This window comes from Melampsora larici-populina (assembly GCF_000204055.1).
Source record: "Melampsora larici-populina 98AG31 unplaced genomic scaffold MELLAscaffold_61, whole genome shotgun sequence".
NCBI classification, from domain to species: Eukaryota; Fungi; Basidiomycota; class Pucciniomycetes; order Pucciniales; family Melampsoraceae; genus Melampsora; species Melampsora laricis-populina.
The window spans coordinates 18,081-43,337 of record NW_006768825.1 but is presented as its reverse complement, the minus strand read 5'-3'; the positions used below and the strand labels follow the sequence as shown (position 1 = coordinate 43,337).

At 42.0% G+C, this 25,257-nt stretch overlaps 7 protein-coding genes across 7 annotated transcripts; 4 read left to right on the top strand and 3 right to left on the bottom strand.

Annotated features, from left to right (window-relative positions):
* Nucleotides 1-378: 378 nt before the first annotated feature.
* MELLADRAFT_93769 (uncharacterized protein) lies at nucleotides 379-2,076 on the bottom strand (the record flags this gene model as incomplete). Its single annotated transcript, XM_007416456.1, has 5 exons — nucleotides 379-977; nucleotides 1,067-1,322; nucleotides 1,387-1,784; nucleotides 1,860-1,950; nucleotides 2,035-2,076. 5 exons carry the CDS (start codon nucleotides 2,074-2,076, stop codon nucleotides 379-381), a joined length of 1,386 nt encoding a protein of 461 aa, XP_007416518.1.
* Nucleotides 2,077-2,930: 854 nt separating this feature from the next.
* On the top strand, nucleotides 2,931-5,318 carry MELLADRAFT_67988 (uncharacterized protein; the record flags this gene model as incomplete). Its single annotated transcript, XM_007416555.1, has 6 exons — nucleotides 2,931-3,185; nucleotides 3,223-3,498; nucleotides 3,561-4,127; nucleotides 4,196-4,630; nucleotides 4,693-4,701; nucleotides 4,779-5,318. The coding sequence occupies 6 exons, from the start codon at nucleotides 2,931-2,933 to the stop codon at nucleotides 5,316-5,318; spliced, it is 2,082 nt and encodes a 693-aa protein (XP_007416617.1).
* A 419-nt stretch (nucleotides 5,319-5,737) lies between these two features.
* MELLADRAFT_67987 (uncharacterized protein) lies at nucleotides 5,738-6,839 on the top strand (the record flags this gene model as incomplete). The annotated part of the gene is made up of 4 exons (XM_007416556.1): nucleotides 5,738-5,765; nucleotides 5,840-6,219; nucleotides 6,341-6,621; nucleotides 6,689-6,839. 4 exons carry the CDS (start codon nucleotides 5,738-5,740, stop codon nucleotides 6,837-6,839), a joined length of 840 nt encoding a protein of 279 aa, XP_007416618.1.
* A 1,132-nt stretch (nucleotides 6,840-7,971) lies between these two features.
* On the bottom strand, nucleotides 7,972-9,933 carry MELLADRAFT_93766 (uncharacterized protein; the record flags this gene model as incomplete). Its single annotated transcript, XM_007416455.1, has 7 exons — nucleotides 7,972-7,974; nucleotides 8,207-8,554; nucleotides 8,609-8,745; nucleotides 8,821-9,104; nucleotides 9,157-9,178; nucleotides 9,238-9,400; nucleotides 9,622-9,933. The coding sequence occupies 7 exons, from the start codon at nucleotides 9,931-9,933 to the stop codon at nucleotides 7,972-7,974; spliced, it is 1,269 nt and encodes a 422-aa protein (XP_007416517.1).
* A 1,613-nt stretch (nucleotides 9,934-11,546) lies between these two features.
* On the top strand, nucleotides 11,547-12,023 carry MELLADRAFT_67986 (uncharacterized protein; the record flags this gene model as incomplete). The annotated part of the gene is made up of 1 exon (XM_007416557.1): nucleotides 11,547-12,023. The coding sequence occupies one exon, from the start codon at nucleotides 11,547-11,549 to the stop codon at nucleotides 12,021-12,023; it is 477 nt and encodes a 158-aa protein (XP_007416619.1).
* Nucleotides 12,024-13,604: 1,581 nt separating this feature from the next.
* MELLADRAFT_67985 (uncharacterized protein) lies at nucleotides 13,605-14,251 on the top strand (the record flags this gene model as incomplete). Its single annotated transcript, XM_007416558.1, has 4 exons — nucleotides 13,605-13,825; nucleotides 13,884-14,050; nucleotides 14,114-14,218; nucleotides 14,244-14,251. 4 exons carry the CDS (start codon nucleotides 13,605-13,607, stop codon nucleotides 14,249-14,251), a joined length of 501 nt encoding a protein of 166 aa, XP_007416620.1.
* Nucleotides 14,252-18,127: 3,876 nt separating this feature from the next.
* Nucleotides 18,128-18,745, bottom strand: MELLADRAFT_112032 (uncharacterized protein; the record flags this gene model as incomplete). Its single annotated transcript, XM_007416454.1, has 1 exon — nucleotides 18,128-18,745. The coding sequence occupies one exon, from the start codon at nucleotides 18,743-18,745 to the stop codon at nucleotides 18,128-18,130; it is 618 nt and encodes a 205-aa protein (XP_007416516.1).
* Between the last annotated feature and the right edge of the window lie 6,512 nt (nucleotides 18,746-25,257).

Here is a 25,257-nt window from a genome sequence, read left to right as displayed (position 1 = left end):
TGAATTAAAGAACCAGAATCATCATTGAATGACTCGAGTCATCAGAGTCATTAGTCTGAGTAATGACCGAAATGATTGAATTCATTGTTCAAGCGATCACATTGGATCCATTACAACGCACATCAAACTAGATCAAACTAATGAAAGAAATTTTTGATGAAAGAAATGTGATAATTTGACAGGAAAGAAGCAAACAAGTTGTAAAAGTTGTAAATTGTAAGTATCAAAGACATTTATGGAGGTCAGAAGAGTACACTAAAAAGTTGATTGACTAGATCAACTACAAGTACAAAAATGGCCAGGCGTGTTCAAAATTCAATGCGAAAAAGTTATCATAATCGGTCGTTTGTGATCAAGTGATAAGTTTTTAAGATTTCACTACAATTCTGGCTCTGATTCGTCTGGCTCTGATTCGTCTGGCTCTGATTCGTCTGGCTCTGATTCGTCTGGCTCTGATTCATCTGGCTCCGATTCATCTGGCTCAGTTTCAGAGGATTCATCATCATCCTGGCGAACCTTCTTAGCAGATTTCTTTGATTTCTTTGTCTTTTTTGTCTTTGACAAATCACCTTTTTGTAATTGAGTTCGATCAGAGAGGGTTTGTGTTTGAGAGGGTTGAGACAACCCTTGAGCCGAAGTGCCTTGATCTTGAGTTTGTTCTTGAGTGTTTATAGGTGATGCAGCGTGTGGTTGAGTTGATTTTGATTTCTGTTTTTTACTTGATTTGTGTTTTTGTTGTCTTTTTGTTGGAATCATTTCGGAAGCGGGAATCTTTTCAATCGTGAAGTGTCCAGTTTGAATGTCGGTGAGCCACTTCTTCTTTAGTGCATCGTTGCAATCGCGGAAACCCATGGCCAACTCTTCCGGTAAAAGTGAACATTCTGGTTTCAGATTGAGTCGGATTGGCCAACCTTTGGCTTCAATAATTTCATAAGGGTTACCTGATTTGGGGAATATTTTGCCAGGCATGTGTACGTCTTGTGTCATAAATGAAACATCATAATGAATAGGTTGCATCTGCATGAAATGTGGTCATAATAAGACGAAGTCGAATGAAAAAACTTACTTAGCAGTTTATTGAGCTCTCTAGTCAATTCCCCCCTACGCGCATCAACAGGTTGAGGTTGCTTCTTCTCGATTTCCTGAGCCACCGCCTTGCCATGGACATAATACTTAAACTTTGTTGTCAATTTCAAATTGTCATCAGCCCACGTTGAGAACGTCTTGTCGGTTGATAAAACTCGATTCCAGCCATCTTCAACATCACAGCTGAGCGCAGTCAGGTGATAGTGAATGTGGAATCGTTGGCAAACTGTTGCAAACTGTATCAATCATGATTATAAGTTATAATATTTGGCCTAGATCCAAAGGGAGGGAACTACTTACACCATGATGAGCGGCTTGAAATGCCGCTAAAGACTTGAGCTGCATGGTCGCCATAGAGTCGGTTGATTCTGGCTTTCCGTGATTGGCATGGACTTTATCAACATCTACCAGTTTGTCAAAGATTGGTCGATATTTTAACTCATCGGCTTCTGATAACTGGTGAATCTTTGGGGCTGACACCAGTTGAGCTACTGGATTTTTGTTTTCATTAAACTCGTCATCATTTTCCAGTTCAGTTACATGTTCTTCATTTGATAAGGATAGATTTGGAAGCTTGGCTAAAGCAAAGAAGAATGGGTCGCGAAAAACCATCTGTTCATCCAGACTCTTTGATTTCCACAAGTCTCTCAATTTCTTGTTGCGATGGCCCCATCCCGCTTGATCGGATCGAGGTGGTACTAAAACATGTGCAATGTATTATAGGATATTAGTTTGCCACAGGATAAGAATTGATAACTCCATCCATTACTTACGTTCGATTTCGAGAGCCTCCTTGCCAAAGGACAAAAATCTAGCATAACAGTTCAGTTTGCCTTTTTTCGTTGGACCTGCATTACTGTGAGCCTCATGCAATTATTCAGTGTAACAATTTAAAATAATAGAACAAAATAAAGAAGAAATATGATGGACTTACACAAGGGACCATACCATAGTCTTGCTGATTCCACCAATAAGCGCGGCCATCAACATACGTTTCTCGTGGTCTCGCCGGATTAACTCCACAAACGTCTTGATTTCTTGCGGAGTTTGGTTTTTGTGTCAAGGGTTTTGTTTTTTCTGATCGGTAAGGGCATTCCTGAGCTCTACAATTGTCCAGTTGTCAAGTTGTTCCTCAACATTATCAAAATTCAAGGCAGAGAATTTAGAAGTGAATTGTGGCTGATTGTCAGCATCATTCAAGGCAGGATTGCGTGAGTCTAGTGCATCGTGATTGATTTCATCATCTGGCTGATTGAGTGTGTTGTTTTGTTGACCTCCTCTAGCTCGCTTTGAAACTTGATTGCTTGAATTGGTATGTTTTTGAGCACTCGTTTTCCAATTATTACGTGCTTCAGTCGCAGGAGCCGCAGGGGAGCGGAGACGTTTACCCGAGCGTGTTGACATGATGTTTGGTGATTTGCGATTTGGTTGGGTCAATGAACAGATAGATGGAGGAAGATATGGAACTTGAAGAATGTAGCAGTGATGGTGGTGATGAGATGATGTGGGAGCATCCGGGTTCTGGATAATTTCTGAGAATTCTCAGGTCAAAATACAGAACCCAGCACAAACATACTGTAATTTTCCGGATGCTTGTAGCATAACGAACCCGGTCCTGAATTGCTGCGCGCCGGCCTCCTAGCCCTGATGGTCGCACCTCCATCAACCCATAGGTCCACGCGTATCCATACAAAACCCCCTTTACTTCCCTTTTTTTTCATCAGTAAAAATTTTTCACTTGAAACGCGACCCTTACACAACCTCGTCAACCTCCACGATGTCTCCATCAGCGCAATTTTTATTTCCTTTGAAGCGTCTCATCCACATCCACACCGTTAGAAGAGATGGTGTTAAACCCTTACATTGGTGCCAAATACCGTCGACTGCCCTCGTTCCCCACGATACCGATCCCGGCCCATGGCACACCCGTTGGACTTGCTTGTCCAGAGTGTCCACCATCCAACACCACTTCGCTGATCTACCCTTCAAGCAAAGACGAAACTAAGGACACCATCAATGTGATCGTGGGCCTCAATATAATCCTTTCAGCTTTGGACCTCCGCGTCGACGACCAGCCGCTAATGTCGTTCCCCACCACAGTGCCCAACAATCAAGCATTACGTCCGCACTTTTAAGCTCAACCAACTTCGTCACGAGATCGCGTTGATCAACGCCGGTGCCACCTACCCTATTCCGTTCGATGCTTCTGCCCACGGACCCCAAGTCAACGTCCACGGGATGCCCCTTGCCCCTCGAACCGGTGTAGCACAGACGAGCGAGCCGTCTGGCTCCAACAATCGACTTAATCGAATTGCCCCAGCCATTGACTGTGCGCGCCCCCACATCGGCCCAACAGCGAAGGGGCACAAGAAGACAGGTCATACTGGCTGTACTCACCGATTTTGCAAATCGGTTAGTAATTAGGTTCTCACATATGGATTTGATCTGCACACTAACCACCATGACTTACATAGTGTTGTGTGGCCTTCACTCCCGCCGGCGGCTGCTATGTCCACAGGGTCAAGGCACCTCCGCCTCAACCAGCGACCAATCCGTCTGCCACAGCTACCCCTGCACGACTTGCGCCACCTCCCAATCCACCGGTTGCCAAACGACCCAAACTCTTACCAGCTCAGTGCGCCCAGAGTGTTCGACGAGTTGGGCACATGGTCAATGACAAAGGACTTCTAGTCCTAGCTCGCGCTCGTCTCAACGTTACTCCAGCCACGCCCAGAGTGCCCAATCCGGCCTTTTCCAATGACGCTGTTCGCAATCAGGGTATTGATCGATCAAAGGTAGTGAGCCTCCACTTTGTCACCCGCGTAAGTGAATCTCATACTGTCTCATTTGGCATTACGCGGTTCCACAGCTCACAAAGATGTTTGCAGGGCTCTTCAAACCCCGTAATATCCCAACTATTCAACGACTGGCCCGTCGCCGTCTTCAGCAATTCCCCAAGCCTAATGCGTGACACCCAAGCCGCAGCCGGGCAGGCATGGAATGGTCACCTTGTTGTATGGGACGAAGAAATCAGAAACTGGGTAAGTCCATGGAACATTGACTTAAAACGGTGTTTCTTGGTCGATTTTGATTTCTCTCACCCCGAAAGCGTGAACTTGGCTTGGACATTCCTCATACCTACATCGAGACGGTCAAAAATCTCGTGATATGCTTACCCCACGAGCGGTCGTCCCTCAGCCTCGAGCTTCAAGAAAAACTTGAGGGATTTCAATTGGGTAAACCCCTGGTACCTCAAATCAAAATTGAGTCGACCGACTCAAACGTCCCACAAACACAAATTTCCACCGGTTCAGTCGCCAATGCCAACGTCCAAACTGGCTCTATTCAAAACGCTCGATTTCCGAATCGCGTCCCCCCAAATGCAACTAAAGGTACCAGGGCTGAACCCATCTGTTTGTTGTTCGACTCGGACTCCGATGAAGAGACTCATCAACAATCGTTACAGCCTTGGAGTGAAATGCCATCTACCCCGGCATGTCCATCTACCCCGGCATCTAGTCTTCTAGGTAACCCAGCTGAAGAGGTCTGTGCTCTGCATATACTCACGTTTCACTTTTTACTGACTTCAATCAATGCATTTCGCAGGTCGACGAGGTCTGTGCAATCCAAATATCCCATCTGCATCCACTCACGTTTGACTTTCAACTGACTTCAGTCCATGCTTTTCGCAGCTCGACGTGAAGCCCTCTCACTCTGACTTACATCCGCAAGAACCGGAACATTATGGGAGTTTAAAAGAGTGGCCAGGCAAAGAATTATTGGTCTCTTCATTACTCGATTGGTTCATTTCAGCCGGCATTCCTCCTCGTCGTAAGGCTCGTATCCAACTGTGGCATGTGCGTTTCGGTAGCAAATATCGATTTTCAAAAAAAACCGTCTACCATTATGCGGGTTGGGTCAAACTAGTCGGATATGAAAGAATGGTCCAATGGGCAAAAGATTTCACAGAGCGAGGCGAACACACGATGCACAACCTCACTGTCGCTCAGACCCGACCACATTTCCAGTCAGAGTACAACGCAGTCTGCTCTTTGTCCGGTCCGCCAAAAGAAAAAACCCAACTTGGCATCAAAGACGATGCCACTCAAACTACTCCTACAGCAGCTGGACCAGCTGGCCAGTCTTCTAAACGCAAAAGGTCCACCAAGGCCAAGGACACACTGACCGCCGAAGAACGCGCCTTGGACACCTCCTCAGACGAGAGCGACTGATGATTAACGACCATGAGTGCGTGTCATACTGCAATGAAGTTGACATAAGTCAATGTTCCTAGTTTGTTCATTTGTGATCATTCAGTACCCCTGTTTGTGCCATGTCATAGACTATTAGGACTGTCAGCCCGGTTGATATCCTCATGAAAATGAACCATAGTGCTTTTGGCCCAACCCCTGACCGTCGCCAAGGCGTTATTTCTTCTGAAGCGCGTGGGTAACCTTATAACCACCGAGCGAGGTAGGTCCTAGATTCCCCTTTCCCTCTCCATTTTCTCTGTTTTTCTTGCCCTTTGCCTCTTTCGGTCCAACTTGTTACACCTTCCCTCGAGCATCTCGTCTCCCTCCCCTCCGACTCATTCCATTTGTTCCACTCTTATACTTAAAAAACGAAACGAGCACTTGACCATTAGTTCACAATGAGTTTGGTCAAAACCTTGGGATTTGGTCAGTTTGGTTTTCCTACTTATTTTCGAAGCTTCGTATGCTGATCACCCCCAACTGGGTTGCGTGCAACCCAGTTTCTCCAAAGCGTTTCATTGAATCCGAGAATCTTGGTTGGCACGCCCTACCGTTCGACGATCCAGCCACCACCGAAAACTATGAGGGTCAACACAATCTTGTATTCGGGCTGGTTCAACGGGAAGATATACCCAGCACACCTTCAGACGTCTTTGGCCATAAGTGGACATGTAAAGTGGTCGACATCGATGTGGACAATGTTTCACGCTATCCTTGGGACGGTCAATCCCTCTTCTCAGCGATGTGGCATCGTGCTTATGACTCCATTCCAATGGAAGTCTGTGCTCTCGAGCCTGAGGATAACGCCATGGGTGATCACTTTCGATTTGCTCAGATGTTAGGACACGCCTCCAGCCTGCTCAAAAAATTCAAGAAAGTGGTTCGAGGAGCGGCTATATTGACCCCTTGACAAACGGTGATTCTTGCAGCGCTGCATGTGAGTCATCACAAGCTGAAAGTACTAGCTTTGAAACAATCTGACGGCGTTTTCGAATGTTCAGATTGTCCAGAATGTAGTTTTGCGTAAGAAATTCGAGACCAACCACCTGGGCGAGCAAATGATACGTTGGTATAACTTGCGTGAGAGCTTGCATGGAGGCGAACCTAAATACATCACATCTGATTGTGAGTTCGCCCCCCGCAACAAAGCCAACAGTTTCCTTGGCTGCCTTTTCGAATGCTTTACGCACTGGACCTATGAATATCACGGCCGACAAGCACTAGTCTGTGGGTTCCGGGGTGTCAATGGCGTTATTACTGATGTTAACATCATGGATAATACGTATGTTTGCTTACTTTTGACTGAATGAACACATATACTGAATGTTCCTTTTCCTTGACTGTTGTAGTCAGCTTTGGTTCTTACAAAACACTTACACGGGAGGATTGCAGCTATTCTCCTCTACTCATGTCTGTGGTGCCATGTGTGATTCCATCGGGTTAATCAGGCCACCTCATTATTACCCCGTGGGCCTACCTCCTGTTAACCCTCAAGGTTAATACCTACCGTGCTCCTTGATCATCCTTTGATGCAGTCCCCTCTATATGCACCCCATTGTAATTAGTGTGTATATTTCCATTTGGTGTGTCCAGATCAACTGATATGGCAACTTGGCCATACCAATTCTTAGTCATTGCATTGAATTCCCGATCCGCCTTGACTCGTACATTGAACAACGAGGGTTTGAGGAACTATTACCTCCTCACATTTTGTTAATTACCAGATCACCTCTGGTAAATAAAATGAAGACTATCAGTGTGCGCAACAGTGAGTTACCCCGTAGGCCCATGATGCGCCTACTGCGCCTCCAAAAGGTCTCACCATGATACATCCATGAAAGAAGAAAAAAGGATTGAACGCTTCAAAAATTGTTTTTTCTTCTTTCCTTATAGTCACTAGCGTATACCCATATACTATGACCGCTTGAAAGAGGAAAACCAAAAAGGGGCCTATTCGCCCAAGGGAGGATAGGCACCCTTGGGCGGATAGGCACGTGGAAAGAACAGTGCCGAGGACAATTTACTACTATGCACATGCTTGGGGAGGTTCACCTCACCTCATTTTGGGACGGTTACTTTGTTTCATTCAACTGCTCACCTGATTATTTGAATAATCATGCTTCCAAAAGATTTCGCACCAACCATTAAATGTAACTAGTATTTCTAAAATAATCTTTTCCAAACATATTGCACCATCAAATATGACATGTATTACAAAGACAAATCTTTCCACACGAATTCGCCCCAAGAAATGCAGCCTAAAAGCACGATCCTCAATTCAGCAGGCGAGCGGCTGGATGGTTGATAGATAGTGATAGATCAGTTATGAAACCATGATCTCCAGAGGGTAAGGTCCCAAAACTTACGAGGGCTATGTAACTACACCTTGCCAAAGCCAATGAATTTAATATTCTCACGACATGCTAGTGCCGCACTTAGCCAATCATTGCGATACTCCACCATTTCTTCAAGGAAGAATTCATAACGGGTGGCTTGCGTGTTGCGGCACATGGAAGCATAGCCACCATACCAAATGTTACTTAACTCACCGGCAGAAGAGTTGAAACACCAAGAGCCGTTTTCTTGTAAGTCTGGAAACAGTTTTGGATCATTGTACATGCGACAGAATCCATCACTTTCGGCGTGCGCGCGATGGTGGAAAGGGTCGACTGGAATGATTGTCTCTTCAAACGCTGAGGGGTCAATGTCGCCGTTGTGGATGACCCGGAGCAAATTACAGGCATTGTCATAAAATATGACCTCGGGCATATTGTCACCGAAGGTGTCGATGAGGTAGTCCTGCGAGAACCGAGACCGAGATGATTAGTTCGCATCTGGTCACCTGCTGTATAGAGATGCAAACTTACCCTGAGGGCACTAGGTGCCTCCGAATTGTAGAACGTCTGTCTTGCCAAAATGATTCCACAGGTCCCAACGATCAGTTGATCGTTATGAGTCCGACTACGGCTCAAGCACGGTGTTCCTTTGGGTTTGGCCGTTCCACCATTGCGGGCTGCTTCATGGGCCCTATCGGACTCGTCAGCCTGATGGAGTCCGTCCAAGTCAATGATTTCCAAGGTGTCTGGGCGATTGAGCATCGATTTGAGGTTGAAGGCCTTCTTCTTCCGAATTTCGAATGCCGCCATGGCGTCGACATGGGCTGGGTTTGAGCACGTTTTCGAACCTTTGACAGCAAGAGCGGTGCAGGGTTGCGCCTCGCACCAGCCTTGCAAGCTGGTAGCATGCTCCAGACAGAATCGTGAGTTTACCTTTGGTATCTGGTTTAGGCAAGGTCCATTGGGTGGTGGAGCTCCAGCTCGGTGCGCGAGTTCTTCGAGTTGTGCTGAGGAAGCCGTGCACCGCCAGTGTCCGATGGTTAGCCCGTCCGTCACGACTGCCCGAATAGCTGGATTGAAGTGTGGGTATCAGCAAGCGAACCAATTGGCTTTCAAGTGCGCAATTGCAGTGAAAGCCTACTTACCCTTTATACCTGAAGTTCCTTCATGCTTGACATCTACCTCTTTGACGCAGAAAGAGCAAACGTGGTCTCGGTACTTGGACCCTTTATTTGCTATATAATGCAACTCGCGAATCATAGCTGGGATCAAGCGATCCTCTTGCTCTCCCTCGTCGGGGAGGTATAGAACGGCACCGCGTCGATTGCAACGCCGTAATAAACTGAAGAGATCGACGGCGTCGCGAACCATTTCTTGTGACAACTTTGGAGAGAAAGATTGAGCCGCTGTGTGGGTTGGTACTTGCTGACTATTGAAATGTGTAAGGTTGAATAGATTAAGTAGATTAAAGTGAGACGTACTTCGTGAACAAGTATGTAGATTCTGGTCAGCCAAATAATCCCGCAATAGTTGCAGAGCAACATTAAAGTGATTGCACTTACTGGGCGAGCATCTGCGATTGCCGAAAGTAGTTTGCGAGCCGATGAGTGAAGCCAAAGTGGCAATGCACCTGGTACCATAGTGAATCGGCACCTTGGTCCTCAGTATAGTATATTCTGGACCCGTTCCATTTGTAGTACGATGCCCGATAATATGTTTTGCAATCTAGACATGCATTGAGAGTTTGGTCAATTAACGTGAATAGTTTGCTGTCCAAGCTTTGGCAGCGTACCAAAACATTTCCAGTTGTGAAACTGCGCCGAGTGAATCCCGTCAATATCGTAGACGTAGCCATCCACACGAGGTCATTGATGAAGGCTGTGCCCGGAAGGTTGGTTACGGTTTATGCACTGAGAGATAGGCGGGATGAAGTATTGTTCGTGAACCTTTGTGGTTAGAGGCCCATGAAGCCCGTGCAAACGAATGAGAGCAACTGGATCGAGGTGGGCGGCGGGTAGTGAGGCAAACGTGAGGTTCCAGAGAGCTTTGTAATCCGTAGGTTCGATTTGTAGCTGCAAGGCCAGCTCAAGGAATGGTAGGATTCGGGTATCGCTGGAGGACAGTTTTAGGGCTTGGTGGGCGCGCGAGTACACCTCGGCGGCCAGAGTGACAAATTGCATGAGCATCGGAAGGGTAAGACGATTGGCAAGTTTTGGGTGATTTTGATTGAGCCGATTGACAAAGTCCACGAGCAACATGATTTCCGGAACGAACGAGAGATATGAATGAGATGATGAGGTTGGTAGTTGGAAGTGAGTGGTGGTTTGGTGTTGGCCTTGTTTGCGTGGTGTTTGCGTGGTGGTCAGGCAATAGAGTTGGTGAGGGATGATGGGATGCTTTGATGTGATACAGCGGGGATCATGGAACGGGTCGTCGCGCGTTGTGATGTGTACCGATGGTGTACAGATCACATATTGACAAGACATTGGTCGGTGTATACCCATGAATGTGGGAACTAGGGAGACGGAGAGGGTCACGTGTGCCGCAGTCATGCGAGGGCGGCAGACATGTGGGTTGAAGGAAAGTCTTGATACAAGCATTATGCTAGTGCATCTGTACGTGTTTCAGGTGTTTTCTCAGCGCAGTTGTGAGAATTCTCACTCAAAATCCGGATTCCCGGTCTACCCAATGATGTGAGGGTGAAAAACGGAGCACCGGTTGGAGTTTGCCTGCAGCAGGCTCGCGCCCGCACCCAGTGAGCCGCTCTTCTGACAGTGGATGGATGATCATCCACTGTTCATCCACTTGTCTCTTGGAATTCCCAATCCATCAATAGAAGCAAAGCTCAGGAAATCAATCCTTAGATCACCATGAGAAAAAAACTGCCCATATTTTTCATAAGTTTGAATGTCACACCAACAGGGTATTGAGATCACAAGCTATGATACAGTATATAGTATATAGCATGGAGCATGTGTGGATGTGAGTAAGTAAAAGGGTTCATTGTGGAATTCAAATTGGATTTATGACACTTTTTACCATGAAAATTCCATGTCTAAAACCCCTAGCAGGCTCTTTTCCTACCTTTTATTGACAAACAGAAAAGTTATTGAACCCTTTGTCACGTAAATAGAATTTTGATATTAAAAAATATGACATTTGATTACTTGACTCCACAAAGAACCCTCAGTTTGATTTTGTATTCTGGGTAATATTTACAATTTGATTCCCAAAAGTCTCAATAACATTTATGTTTTCCCACCAGTCCTTTTTGATTAGGCAGCACTTTGTGTCCTAGAATACTCAATGAAATCATATTAGTATTACAAGCATAAGAGTGCCACCAATCTCATATGATGGCTTCATTTTGATAAGCGCTGAAGGTGTATTTCCATCAGCAGTGCCTTAATTAATCGTTTTGACGATGGAAACTAAGTGTACCTTGAGGATGATGGCATTCACGTACCTGAATATTGTTGAAATCGTTTAGATATTCCATCCAGATTTCCTATGTCTCCATTTCCATAGCCCATTTCCTGCTTTAGCAAGTGTTTTGATAGCGCAATTTCCGCTTTGGTAAGTGTGAGCATCTAACCCGATTTGGATAGAAAGTTGGAACTTATCTAGTTGTCATCTTTATTAGATAGATTTGAATTGAATACCACAGTAGCCATTTACTATCGATAGTCCACGCTAGCCTACCAACCGATTCAAACAAAAAATTTCAAATCAAACAAACAAGTGTGAGTAAGAGTAAGAAATAAGCGCCAAGGAAGGGTTCAAAAAAATTCATACCTTTTTCATTTTGAGTCATATCGGTCTCATTACTGTCACTTGAATCAATATTTAGTGACATCGTACTCAACCCAACATGGCCTTACCAGCGCAACCAATTCGATCACTCAAGAAAAGGAAAAATAAAAAGATGAAGAAGACAGCGTTAGGAAACAAATTAGATAAGCTGAATTCACAAGAAGCTCAGGCATCAGCTGCGATTATGGCAAAGTTATTGGGTCAGAGTACTTCGAACAGAATTGATGAAATCCAAAACAAAGATCATTGTATATATGAGGGTGGCCAGGACTCCGTTTGGACAGATGATGAAGATGCAACACCACGCGAGTATGTCTCCTTCCAAGCTAGGACCCAACGGGAACAAGCGCAGATGAGAGCCGCTGCACCCCTCATATTTTCCGAATTCATGAGGTGCTCCAAAAGAACGTACCAATGGGGAGATGAGGAAAGTTGGAATCGTGACTGGAAGGCTGCTTGTAAATGTACTACTGACCAACAAGAGCGGTCAATCGACGTTGTTGATATCACTTGTCAGTTTCCAAATCTTTCTTGATGAACAAGCACCAAGTCAACGTACTGATTGTGTTGTGCACGGATTGATTTCAAATTTGAACCAGGTCAAAAGAAAATCAAAGTTGTCTTTTTGCACGTGCCAGTTGGACGCTGTTCGACTGGTCCAGATAGGTTTAATAGGAGCAACAGCTAAAAACCCTGAGACCGCCTTTTCGATTTGACTTTTACAACTTCATCATCTAATATGGAAGCTATGCCGGGTCCGAATCAATCCGTTCTGCCTTGCCATCGATGAATACCTTGATGCGCGAAATCCAATAATCACAACGGCCAAAGGTGATCGAGTAAGTCTATCTTCAACACTCCATTACTTCTGATGCGAGTGAACTGATCTAAATATATCTATGTAGCCTCGAGACTGGCGAAAACCGTTTTCAGCAGCGGTCGACGTGTATCGTGAAATGCTACGTCTTGAGGCGGAGCTTAAAAAGAAAGCTCTCAAACTTACCTCACTGCAACAGCTGGCATCCAACTGCCCCCGCTGCTTCGGACCTCGAGTTGAAGGGAAGAGAGAATCGGAACCAGACTACATTGTCTGTATGGACGGTAATTTCCAACACCGGCGCCATAAAGCAGCCAGTGCAACATGGCGTGAGATCTCAACTTTACCCTCGCTTTTTCTTCCTCAAGAGGAGGTTGATAAATGGGATGATTGCAATCGGCCAAATAATGGCAAAACAACCAACAAGAAAGAGTCAATTGTAAGTTTCAAACTCAAACATTTGTTATACATATCTGTCTGATTGTTCTTGTATCTTGACTTTTCTGTTATCTAGGACCCATGTACCGCCAGTCATACCGCAGCCAACGACGCTAGGGGCCAACAAACTTGGCGTGCTTGTGACGAAACCGGTTTGTTTGGAATGGCCTGTCGGCATGATCACGTGCTGAAATTCATCAACATAGTCCAGAGTGGCGAACGGTGAGTGACTTTCAGCCACTTGTACAACTTTTTTTATGAATCAAAGCTGTACATCATTTAAAACATTGGTACATTTAATCTGTATTTAACAGTGGGCACTTTCCGGTGGCCATGATTGACTGGTTGATCAAAGAGTTGGATCCTTTGGAAGGAGATGAAGAGAGCAAATTTGCATTTTTATACAATATTGGATGTACTCTGGAAAGAGGAATGCAATTAGTAAGTGATATTCCAATCTTGACTTCTTATGGTACTCTTGTTCATTTCATTTCATTTTATATTGACTTTCAATTTTACAGAGAAATTTATTTAAGGCCAAACGGGAAGCAGGTCGATTCATGTTTGGAACCGGAGCCTGGCACTCTTACGCACATATACGATCCTGTCAAATACAATACAATCCTTGCTTGAATCCCGACTGGGGCATGTCAGATGGAGAGGGATTAGAGTGTATATGGTCGGAATTGTGTGATTTGGTAGCTGTGCTACGATATTCAACAAAGGAGCATCGCCTATGGGCATTGCACCTTCAGGCTGTCTTTTACAATGAACGGGGGCGATTTAACAGTGGTCAGGTTTTTTCATTAATAACTCGATACCCCTAGCTAAACCGTTTTGAATTTATGCTCAGTTGAATCAATGGTCAGACGCATGAATGACATGAAGAAGCTACTTATGGAAAGTCGAAACAAACTCACTCGACTGCTTCAAGATCCTAACTACACTATCAAATACATCCAGGCCCAATGGAACCGACAACGGGAATGTCAGCTCAAAGTCATCGGAACCGACAGCATCAAAGCATTGACAGATAAACTAGCCCATCTGGTAGACCTAGAGGAAACCCTGCACCAATCACAGTAGGAATCCATCATTTCATTTATTACTTGATGATTCTGACCATGACTTTCATCTTAGATTGGAGCTGAGGGACCTTCGACGTAAGCGATGTCGCACTCGAAATCAAGCTGACAAGCGGCGCATCTTGCGGTTGCCAGAGACTCTGACTCTATTCGAAGAGGAGATTGATTCTTTGATTGACGAGCTTGGGGCTGAAGAGTTTAGAGATATACCTGGAGCTGATAGTCAGTCACAAAATAATAAACAATATTATGTTTGATTATACAACTTACCTTTAAATTTTTTAGGTACACAAGGAAGGGCAATGATACGATTACGAGTGTCGAAGGGAAGGCTTTATGACGCAAAGGTTGGTGTTTTGGAGGCGCCAAAGCAAGCAAATGAGAGAGCAGGTATGTACTATATGTCAAAACTTAGTCTGGTAGATGATAATTCATCTCAGTAACTATCTAGGAACACAACATCTACAAAGGCATCTGAAGTTACTCCGATCGAAGGAAGCTGAGCTGAAAAAGAAATACGTGACCTTTGAGCGCCAGGTATCAGCGTACAATGAGAATTTCCCCGAAGAAACCTCAATCGAATGCCCAGATTTTGATCAGGTGAAGTCCACACCAATCGATGATCAATTCTGGGACTTTGGTCGATTGACTCATCCAGAAGAGGCTTGGGCCACCGATGCAAACCTACAAGACGGAATCAAGTGGTATTTGGAAGTAACTCATTCTGAAGATGAGTTACGTAGGATTGGACGCGAGTGTAGACAGGCAATCGGATGGGCAGTTGAGACGTACGACAAGTTGTTCAATCTCAAGGAAATCATATTCAGTCGAGGTATGTAGATTGTATATCATCTTTTTCTTTGTTCCTAACTTATATTAAATTATCTCTCACATTTCTTAGATGACTCGCTGGACAATGAACATAATAGATGGGTGATGGAGCTTATAACAACGGATCGACTTCATTGCAAAGGTTTGTTGGTAGAGAGCAGGGAAGTGCTCATTTTGTTATTCTTTAATGAAATCCAATCACATTCTCGCTTGTGGATGACATGGAATCGTGGAATTGCAAAAGTGATTTCTGGTACATCAGATTACACAAGTCTACCTATTGAAGATGAAGCACGACTTAAGGCAAATTGGAACAACCTGATGCAACAAGTCCAGCATCTATGGGGAGATGTAGTAGAAACTCCAATTATTCGAGGGGAAGATTGGGAAGAGGGAATGGAAGACGAGGAAGACTATGCTTATGAGCTGGATGATGTGGATCCAAATTTTGTACCAATGTACTAGTGAACTTGAAAGAACCTTTCAAATATTTGACGAGTTCAATAAGATGATCTGAAACAATTCAAACATGAATGAACTTGAATATTTGACAAGTTTGATCAGATGATTTGAAATTATTTGAAACATTAAAGTGAATCCGTTAATAGAGTGTGAGTTTGATCTTGAATCGAAAACGATTACATCTAAATCTAAATTTGTGTATGGTTGGATTGCTTGAAGAGGAACGAGAGTACAAAGTTTTGAGCTTTCGAAGTGATGGTTGATTCAACAATGATGTTGTTGGTCGATCTTGAACTTTTGCAGTCGGTTGATTAGTGATGCTTTTGTAAGTACGTTGACGATGACCATGAATTCAATCTTGATGCCATAGGTGTGTTTGAAAGCGGTTGCTGGTCGATTTGTTGATCTGTGTGATGTCTTGGTCAAGTCCGGCTCGTGTGACTTGAATTGACCCAGCTTGAGATGAGTGATAGTGACTGATAAATGGAAGGACTTCGTATATCGATTTTGGTATATGTACTAATGGTCAATGAGTTATCAGATTGATCTGAGGACTACCTGGGAGCCTTTGGATCGATTTCAGTGGCTCAGATTGATCTGGGAACTCTGTAATTGGTCTGAGTGCTCTCAGATCGATCTGAGGACTCTCAAATTGATCTGAGAGGCCGTAGATCGATCTGAGTGATCTGATAACCTTAGGCTGTGAACTCAAGTTTTTTTTTTTGTTTTGAATGAACAAAAAAAGAAAGAGGATGACTACAAATGACATATTGAACACTTTCAAGACTTCAAAATGACTTGAACAGTGTTTATGAAGGAGCGGTTTTCTGCTCTAGATCATCTTGAGTGATCTGGCGCAAACCATCGAGTCAGAGCCGTATGAAAAAGTGCCCCGTCTCATCGCTTTAGTACTCGACGGGAGTAGGCGCCACAGGTGATTGTTACAGGTGGGTTTTTGATGATTCTCAGCCTTTATTGTTAGTACATTAACCAATATCTGTGTGTAAAATACAAAAAAATACTTGTCATGACGCCCCAACATCTAGGAACAAGGTGCATATTGTTTCAGATTTTTAGCTCTCTTCCTGTTGCCTCAGGACTTTTCTATGTCAGTAGTTTTCTTTACCGCCCGGTAAAGATGACATTTTGTGTAGTGTAATAAGTTGAAATAAGCAAATGATAAGTTGATTATAGCTTCACCTATTGAGCCTCAAAGTGGTAGGATTGGTACATCTTATAATATGATTTTTAGAATGACTGATGGGAGGAGATGGAACAGTGGTGGGCGGTGGCAAGGCTTGAATGGTGTCGATCGAGATGGGGGCCGTCCGAGCATTGATTAGGATCCAGACAACTCAACACACAACAAACACAAATCAATTGAACTTGAAAATAAAATCGAAAACAGCTCAATAAAAAAATCAAGAAGACATCAGAAGAAGGAAGTGATGAAAACAATAGAGGAACTTACATACATTTCAGATAGGTTTGAGCGGAGGGAAAGTTTTCTGCAGGAAGGATGGGTTTTTTTCCTTTTTCACATCTTATTCTATGTGTGTTCATGTGTTTTGGGATTTTTATTGTTTTGTGAGTGTTATCAAGATAGTCAATTAGTTAGTCTTAGAATGGAAAAATCAAAAGAAGGTTTTATCAGTGCGGAGTTCTTCTCTTGCTTCATACTCTGATTGTTCAAGAGGCAAAAAGCCCTAAAGTGAATCACATGATAGAGTAGGTTTTCTTTGCTTATAGATTTTGACCCTAGAGAATAGCCCGTTATAAAAAAGGTAACAAGCTTAGAAGTTGGCAATTTTTTTGTCACTTTCAATTGATCAGTTCCTGAACAGTCTTCTCAAAAGATCTGTTGTACTTGAATCAAATCAGTCAAACATGTGGCCAACTTGATTCTAACCCATCTCAGCCTTCTCGAGTTCAACTTTCTGTAAGAAATTGAGCTTTGACGGAGACTCGACGCTCTAAGCTCTGGAACAGAAATAACACCTTTATAAAGGTTAAAGAAAAACCTCAGCTGGTGTTGACAAGACACGGCTGACAAGGATAAGACTAGCGAGTTCTAAACTCGACTGACTTTTATAAAGGTTAAAGAAAAACCTCAGCTGGTGTTGACAAGACACGGCTGACAAGGATAAGACTAGCGAGTTCTAAACTCGACTGACCTAAAAGGATAGGTGAGGATAATGATAAAGAAAGAGCTTTAAAATTCTATTCCACGATGAGGGAAAAAAAAAGGAAAGAAACAAAAGAGACTAAAATAGATGTATACAACACACCTTTATAAAGGTTAAAGAAAAACCTCAGCTGGTGTTGACAAGACACGGCTGACAAGGATAAGACTAGCGAGTTCTAAACTCGACTGACCTAAAAGGATAGGTGAGGATAATGATAAAGAAAGAGCTATGAGAGAAAGATCAGAGAGACAGAGATACAGAAGACAAAAGGCAATATAAAATATTAAGGAGTTAGTTAGAGTCTTGATGTAGAAATGTAACAAATTAATTAATTACTGACCTTTAAAATTCTATTCCACGATGAGGGAAAAAGAATTTTAAAGGACAAGACAGCTGGGTATATGAGGAAAAATATCATTGGTCTACAAATGTTATTTCTCCACACTACTAGAACAATCTTCTAAACAAACTAATTCATAAATCCCAATGCGGATGATGCCTTCTAATTCTTCCATAAATCATTTAAACTACAGTTGAAACATTTCTTCTCGATCATTGTAAGTAATGTTATTCTTCTATTCTTCTCATCCCATTCCTTCTAAACCTGAGACACTCTAACCTTTATTGTTCAATCTTGTCTTATTTTAGCCTCAGTGGTTTTGACCACATTAGCTCGACAGAATTTATTCCAACACACCCCCTCAAGACCAATGAGGCTACTTGACACCTAATTTGCTTCACAACTTGATGAGCTGTTGGTTTCCTAGAGCTTTGATCTGCAGATCAGCAGTTAATCTTTCTTGAACACAAAGACGGTGAACTAAAGCAGGATAGCCAGGTGCAAAGATATGATTAAAATCATAGCAATGATGTAATGTCGACAATAACCACATGTTCCACAATACATTCCAAAAGTGTGTATGAATTGAAGTAAAGAGTTCTTGATCACAACCATAACGTGGTTCAATAAGATATGACCATAAATTTCATTTTGTACATCTAAGTCTATCTGAGGATCTTGATCATTAGTAATTTGAGTTGTATATCGTTCAATTAATTGATCATCTGCTCTTTTCCATCTATCTCTTACAGCTTCATAACAGAATCTTCCAAATTGATTGCTTTGATTTGACCATTGACCATCCAATTTATACAAGATTGTATTTGAAATTGAATCGCTTGAAACTGCGACTGAGATCTCATTAAATTTTAATATTCTTCTTGATTCAACACGATTTTCTGCTACACATAGATTTTGTTTTCTTTGTGATTGATGATCTGAAAAATGTTGACGACAGGGTCTATACTCTATGGTGTGTTTAATTCCTTCCACAAATCCATCTGCTTGTACTCCGACTTGTTCTAAATCTGAATGTACTTTGCTAACATGATGATCTGTAGCTTGATCTTCTGATGACAATTTTGAGAATGTATCCATTGATCTTGAGTTTGGATTTGAAGATAGACTGTGATGAAGTGATTCAGATTGCTCATTGGGTAAGTTTGCAAGACTAGATGAATGTGGTAGAGCTGATCGAGTAGGAGTCGGACCAGTTAAACTTGAGCTTGGATGATGGAAATTGAGGTCAGGGTTTATTCTTTGATCGTCTTGATGGTTTGTGTGATGATGATTTGAGAGAGGGAGAGAAAAGTTTGTGGACTCTATCAACACGTTCATCAGTCCATTTCTGAGAATAATTCCGTTGAACAAAGCCAGCCCATTTTTGACTAGAGCGAAGCAGCTGAGATCAGTTTCATCAAAATATTCGCGAACACCTTTCTTCTTAAGAACACCTCCTGCGATTAAGTTCTTACTAAGCTCGGGAACTAGTAAGCATTCGGTAAGTTCAAAGACCGAACCGTCACCTGCTTTCAAATGAATTCTTCCAATGCCTTCGACTGCTAAGGTTGCATCGCCACCAGCCAGTTTGATCCGTCGATTTGGGTCGTCCACAGGTTTTAAAGAATCGGCGAAAAGAGGGATCGTGAGTTGAACATATGGTGGGTTGCACCGGTATCATGAAGTGCCCACACTACATTAGCAGAATCAGATGTGGACAGATTTGCTGAGGGTGTATTGTCGAGTGATATGATCTTGAAACTGGCATGTAAAGATAACATCTCCAATGATTCGATCACGGTGTTGGCTGAAGGAGCATTGACACGTCTCATTCCTCGAACCTGTGTGTTTGAAGGTCGAGAGCTGGAGTTTGAAATTGGTCTTTGAGTTCCTCCGTTTCGATTTGCACGACGACGAGCTAGGAAATCATCCCTTTCCTTGAAATTGGCAGGCTTAGACCAGCACTTATTGGCAGGATGGGGCCCCCTACAAACCGTTTCGGTACATTCAAACCGACGTCCTCGAGAGACAGCACTAGCAGATATATCTGCTGACCAAGCTTCACGGGTAGCCTCCGTGGAAAAATTGTGACGCATGTCATAGTCGCGTAGATACTTCACGACGTCTCGACGGGTAAGAGGTGACACCGTAGAATGAATAAATTCCACAGTCGACTCGGACAATCGATCGATGGAGTCAATGAGTCGTAGAGCAGATTGAGCATCATCCATTTTACCTCCATACCGAGTGAATTCGATGAACAGGTTTTCAAATTTGTCGAGATAACCGGACAGCGTATCACCTCTAGAGATCGTAACAGTACTCAGTGACTTCAAAATGACAGCCAGACGTTGAGCATTGATCAAGAAATGTCGTTCTTTTAAGAAAGACCACAGCAAGAAGGGATCGTGGAGAATGGAATTTGGATCTTCTGGATCCGTTAAGCGATTGATGGCTTGGCAGTGATTTGACTTGTCTAGACGATTCAGTATGTAATTAACTATGACCTTCTTAGTCTTAAGAAACTTGTCACTTGAGAGTTCCTTATCGAAAAAATCCTTGACTTCGATATAATGATGCAGTTCCAAAGTTTCCAGGTTATCAAAAACAGATCGATGCCAGGTTGGATAGTTTCCATCTTCTAAGTCATCAGTGACTTTGAATTTGCTCAGAGCATTGTTCAACTGTTGACCATAACGCTGAAGAGCGTTACCAAACACAGACGCGGGTTCTTCTGAGGACATGTTCTCAGGTAAACGCTGGCCTTGGGATTCAATGGTGGTTTCTTCAACACTAAGGTCTTGTGGAGCGGTTTCGGCAGAGCTGACAGATTTGTTATCTGTTAAAGTAGGATCTTCGGAGGTAGAGTCGATAGGACTTGATGACATAAAAGATGATTTGAGATTTATGAGGTATCGTTCGAACCTCTCGCTACCATGTAAGAAATTGAGCTTTGACGGAGACTCGACGCTCTAAGCTCTGGAACAGAAATAACACCTTTATAAAGGTTAGAGAAAAACCTCAGCTGGGGAAAAAAAAGGAAAGAAACAAAAGAGACTAAAATAGATGTATACAACACACCTTTATAAAGGTTAAAGAAAAACCTCAGCTGGTGTTGACAAGACACGGCTGACAAGGATAAGACTAGCGAGTTCTAAACTCGACTGACCTAAAAGGATAGGTGAGGATAATGATAAAGAAAGAGCTATGAGAGAAAGATCAGAGAGACAGAGATACAGAAGACAAAAGGCAATATAAAATATTAAGGAGTTAGTTAGAGTCTTGATGTAGAAATGTAACAAATTAATTAATTACTGACCTTTAAAATTCTATTCCACGATGAGGGAAAAAGAATTTTAAAGGACAAGACAGCTGGGTATATGAGGAAAAATATCATTGGTCTACAAACGTTATTTCTCCACACTACTAGAACAATCTTCTAAACAAACTAATTCATAAATCCCAATGCGGATGATGCCTTCTAATTCTTCCATAAATCATTTAAACTACAGTTGAAACATTTCTTCTCGATCATTGTAAGTAATGTTATTCTTCTATTCTTCTCATCCCATTCCTTCTAAACCTGAGACACTCTAACCTTTATTGTTCAATCTTGTCTTATTTTAGCCTCAGTGGTTTTGACCACATTAGCTTGACAGAATTTATTCCAACACTTTCAACTTTGCGCAGTGAGATTGCTGCTAGGTTACTTTGATGTGCTGCTTGACTAATTGAAGAAATGGCTGAATCAGCAGGTGGTTATATTGATTGGTTAGCTCAGGAGTGTGAGATTCGACATAAGTTAGTTGCCGCAGATCGGGAGAAGCACTGCCAGCATAGATGCCTTGGGTTGAGAAATCCAAGGCATCATCGGAGGCAAATCCTTGGACAGACCTTGTTCAAGGTTTTCACCTGAGGGATTTTTTTGCTCTGAGAATTACCTTGGATCAAAACCTTGGGAATCTTCTGTCCAAGGTTTTGCATCCAAGGATACCTTGGATTTTGTAATCCGAGGTAAATATGTTGGCGGTGAAGATCAAAGAAAAGATATTGACAAACTATGATTGATTGATGAGAAAGTATGATAATCAAAGTCAGAACTCACTACTCCTTCAAATTTGAAAAATAGAAATACAGGTGGTGTCTTGAATCATCCTGGTTCCTTGTAGATCAGTCCTTCCTTCCACTCACCTCCTGTGAATCCATCATCTGCCTTTGATGTGACCTGTGAAGCAACGGTGTGGCGTGTAGACCCAAAATTCAATGAAAACATGTTGATCTTGTTTGCCAATGACGACTTCAGCCGGTTCAATATCATTATGAGTAATATGAGGATGCAGTAAGAATTCAACACCCAGAAGTAGACCACATGAATAAGGTGAAGTTTTAGGATTTGATTCAGTTTCCAAAGGGTAAAAGATCAGGATGAAAAGCCATAGTAAGGATTGCAAAAGAAGGAGTATTAATAAATCATGGAATCCCAAGAACATTGGGAGATAGATTGGATTCAAATCTATGTGATGTCCTACAAAAAAAGATAATGAAACAACAAAAAAGTTAGTTAAGATGATTGAAAGATATTTCAGCGGTTTGATCAAGGTTTAGAAAAGTTGAAAAGAAAACAACTCAACTTGAATTCATTCCATCAAGCTACCACAGATGTCACACAAGCTTTGGTAGTATTTGAACTTTGATCACAATGAACTGCTTTACTGGGTAAGTTTTTTTAATGTTGTTTGATTTTGATTGTTCAAAGCACCAAATCAAACCCCAATTCCCATAACCAATTTTGTTTCAAACTGTTCATAAAGAGGTGAGTGTCTGTCTTGGGGCAGCAAGGCAGAAAGAGAGATAGATCAAAGACTAACAGTATATTGGGCAGTGATTTCTTCACTGGTGATTTTAAAGATATCATGTGGTAATGAAGAAAATGAGTTATGGTTGTTGTTGATGGTTGTAAGTTGATTTTGATGTGTAGATGAAGAAGAAGAAGCAGTTGAAGCAGTTGAAGTAAATGAAGTTGAGATTGAGATTTGTTTGAAAATTGACAGTGTTGTTGAATTGTTTTGAATCATTCTAACTGAGGGATGGATGGATGGATGGATGATGATAAGAATAGTATGGATCAGGTATAATAAGATATCAATTGTTCTTGATGATTTGTTTGATTACCTTGACATTTCTTGATTTGATTTCTTGTTGACCGTTTTGAGTGTTGATCATTTGATGAATAGTAATACCCTATCACCTTATCTCTATTTGTATATCTGTGTACATTCTATCCTAAGTTGACCCTAAACGTTATTGGTAAAGAAGCTTTCAGTGTTGAAGATTACCATTCACCATGAATTGCCATCTGATGTGCCTGTGAGTTCATTTTCATAATGAGCCAAGTTAGATAATTAAAGTGAAGCTGAAGCAATTGGTCACATGGATGTTCATTTGTGAGAAGAGGTTGGAATTTATTGATCATTTGAAGATATGATGAGTCAAGTAGTTTGGTCATGGCCTTTGATTGGCTGAGATAAGGAGCTGAATGAGACTCAATGAAGAAGGTACAGTGTCAATATTGGAGTGAGTTCCTGATTATATTTGATGATTGAAGTTGAAGTGGATTGAAGCAATACCGGAACCGCTCCAATACAATATGGATTTTGCCTCATCTTTGTGTTGGAGCCGTATGACTGCTATGAGTGAAACAATATCACACCGATATCGTTTTCTCTCAGGGGAAACCGCTCTGATACTGCTGTATAGCGGCGATATGGCACAGGACCAAGAATAATAAAAAAACCATGGTTTTTAAAGAGATGCTACGTGGACACCAACCAGGCCTAGGTACAAAGACAAATGAGAGAAAAATCAATAGATCAAAGCCTAATCAATTAATTTCAACTTACAATGTTTTTGCGCTTCGTGGTCGTGAGCTGGTCCAGTAAATCAATGGTTTCCTTCTTCTATAAGCTTCAAAGCTGAATCAAAAGTTGAAGTTCTTGAATATGAATCCAATGAGTTTTAGATTGTTCATTAATGAGTTTTTGAAACAAATAAAAAGGAGACTTCATATGAGAAAATTTGATTGAATCACATTGAATTTTATAAATAACTTTAATGAGGTAAAGAAAAGCTTTTGAAATTTGATCAAGTGATTAAAATTGAGATGACAATTTGTTCTGTTCAGAAGGTTTGATCTGGGGAATGTGTTATTCTTGAAGCAATGGTTTCTTCAAAGGAAGATTGGTGTTATTCCTGATACAGATCTGTTCAAGAATCACTGTATGTGAGTGATGTAGTGAGATTTTGGGAGGTTTTGTGATGGGGTGTTCTTTGGTGGTGGATGCTTTGTTTGATAATTGTCTGTGGTATATGAGAACTTAAAGTGAATAGCTTTAACCAATACATATCGGACAAAGCTTGGACCCGGCCCGTATTGGAGCGGCCATTCCAATATAGGATTTTTGGCATCCGGATGGCGGAGTGGATCCACCACTATATATAGTGGTGAATATAGCGGTGTTGAAATTGCTCCAATACCGCTCCAACACCGCTAAAAGTTGCGGAGTGGTTCCGGTATTGATTGAAGGATGGAGTTGAATTGAGATAATGTGCTCAGGTGATCTGATGGGAGCTTGACAATGGACAATGAGGTGAATGTGTGAGCCAGGGATTTTACTCAAAGGATGCGTAAACCTCCAAATTGAAAGTACTGATTGGGAGTTTTGTTGATTTTTGCCGGCGAAGACGGTTTGCCTTTAACTTGAATGATAAGTAAATTTTGTGTGTGTTAACTCCTTCATCTAGTTATTGTGTTCCTGACTATCAATTCACCTATGTTTCAGCACTTGGCTAGAACATCATCTGTTCAAAGCCTTTTCTTATTTTGATCACCAAACCATTACTTATGTATGTTTTTGAATCTGTGTTTGACTCATAGGTATGTTTCTACTATTTTCTGTTTCCCTTTTTTGTTTGCTTTCTGGTGAATTTGTATGTGTTGTGAAATAAAGATCATCTGTTCAAAGCTTTTTCTTATTTTGATCACAAACCCATTATTCACATATGTTTGTGAATCTGTGCTTGACTCATAGTCAGACAGGTTAAGGAATTGTGACACCTGGCCAAAATGGGATTGTACCTGAACTCTGAGTTGAATACAGAGATAAATTGAATTGTGAAATGTTTTGAGATTGATTAAAGGTGCTAGAATGATATTTACACGGACTTTTTTTACCAATGCAATATACACACTTGATCTCAAATCAGAAAGTGATGAAAAGTTGAGTAAATTTTTGATTGCGTATTGAGTTAAGGTTTCACATCAAATATCATCAATATATGTGTAGAATAACATTTAAATTGATTTTTCTGTCAAAAGAATATGAACATAAGCGCTTGATCTCAAATCAGAAAGTGATGAAAAGTTGAGTAAATTTTGTAATTGCATGTTGAGTGAAAGTTTGAGATCAAATATCATCGATCTATGCGCGCGGGAAATATAAGCTCTCTTTTTTTTGGCCCCCCTCCTTGGAAATAAAGGTTTCAACAGGTTCAGACCAGTTTGAGGAGACAGTGTTATGTAATATAATAAAGTATAAAGAGGTAACTAATCT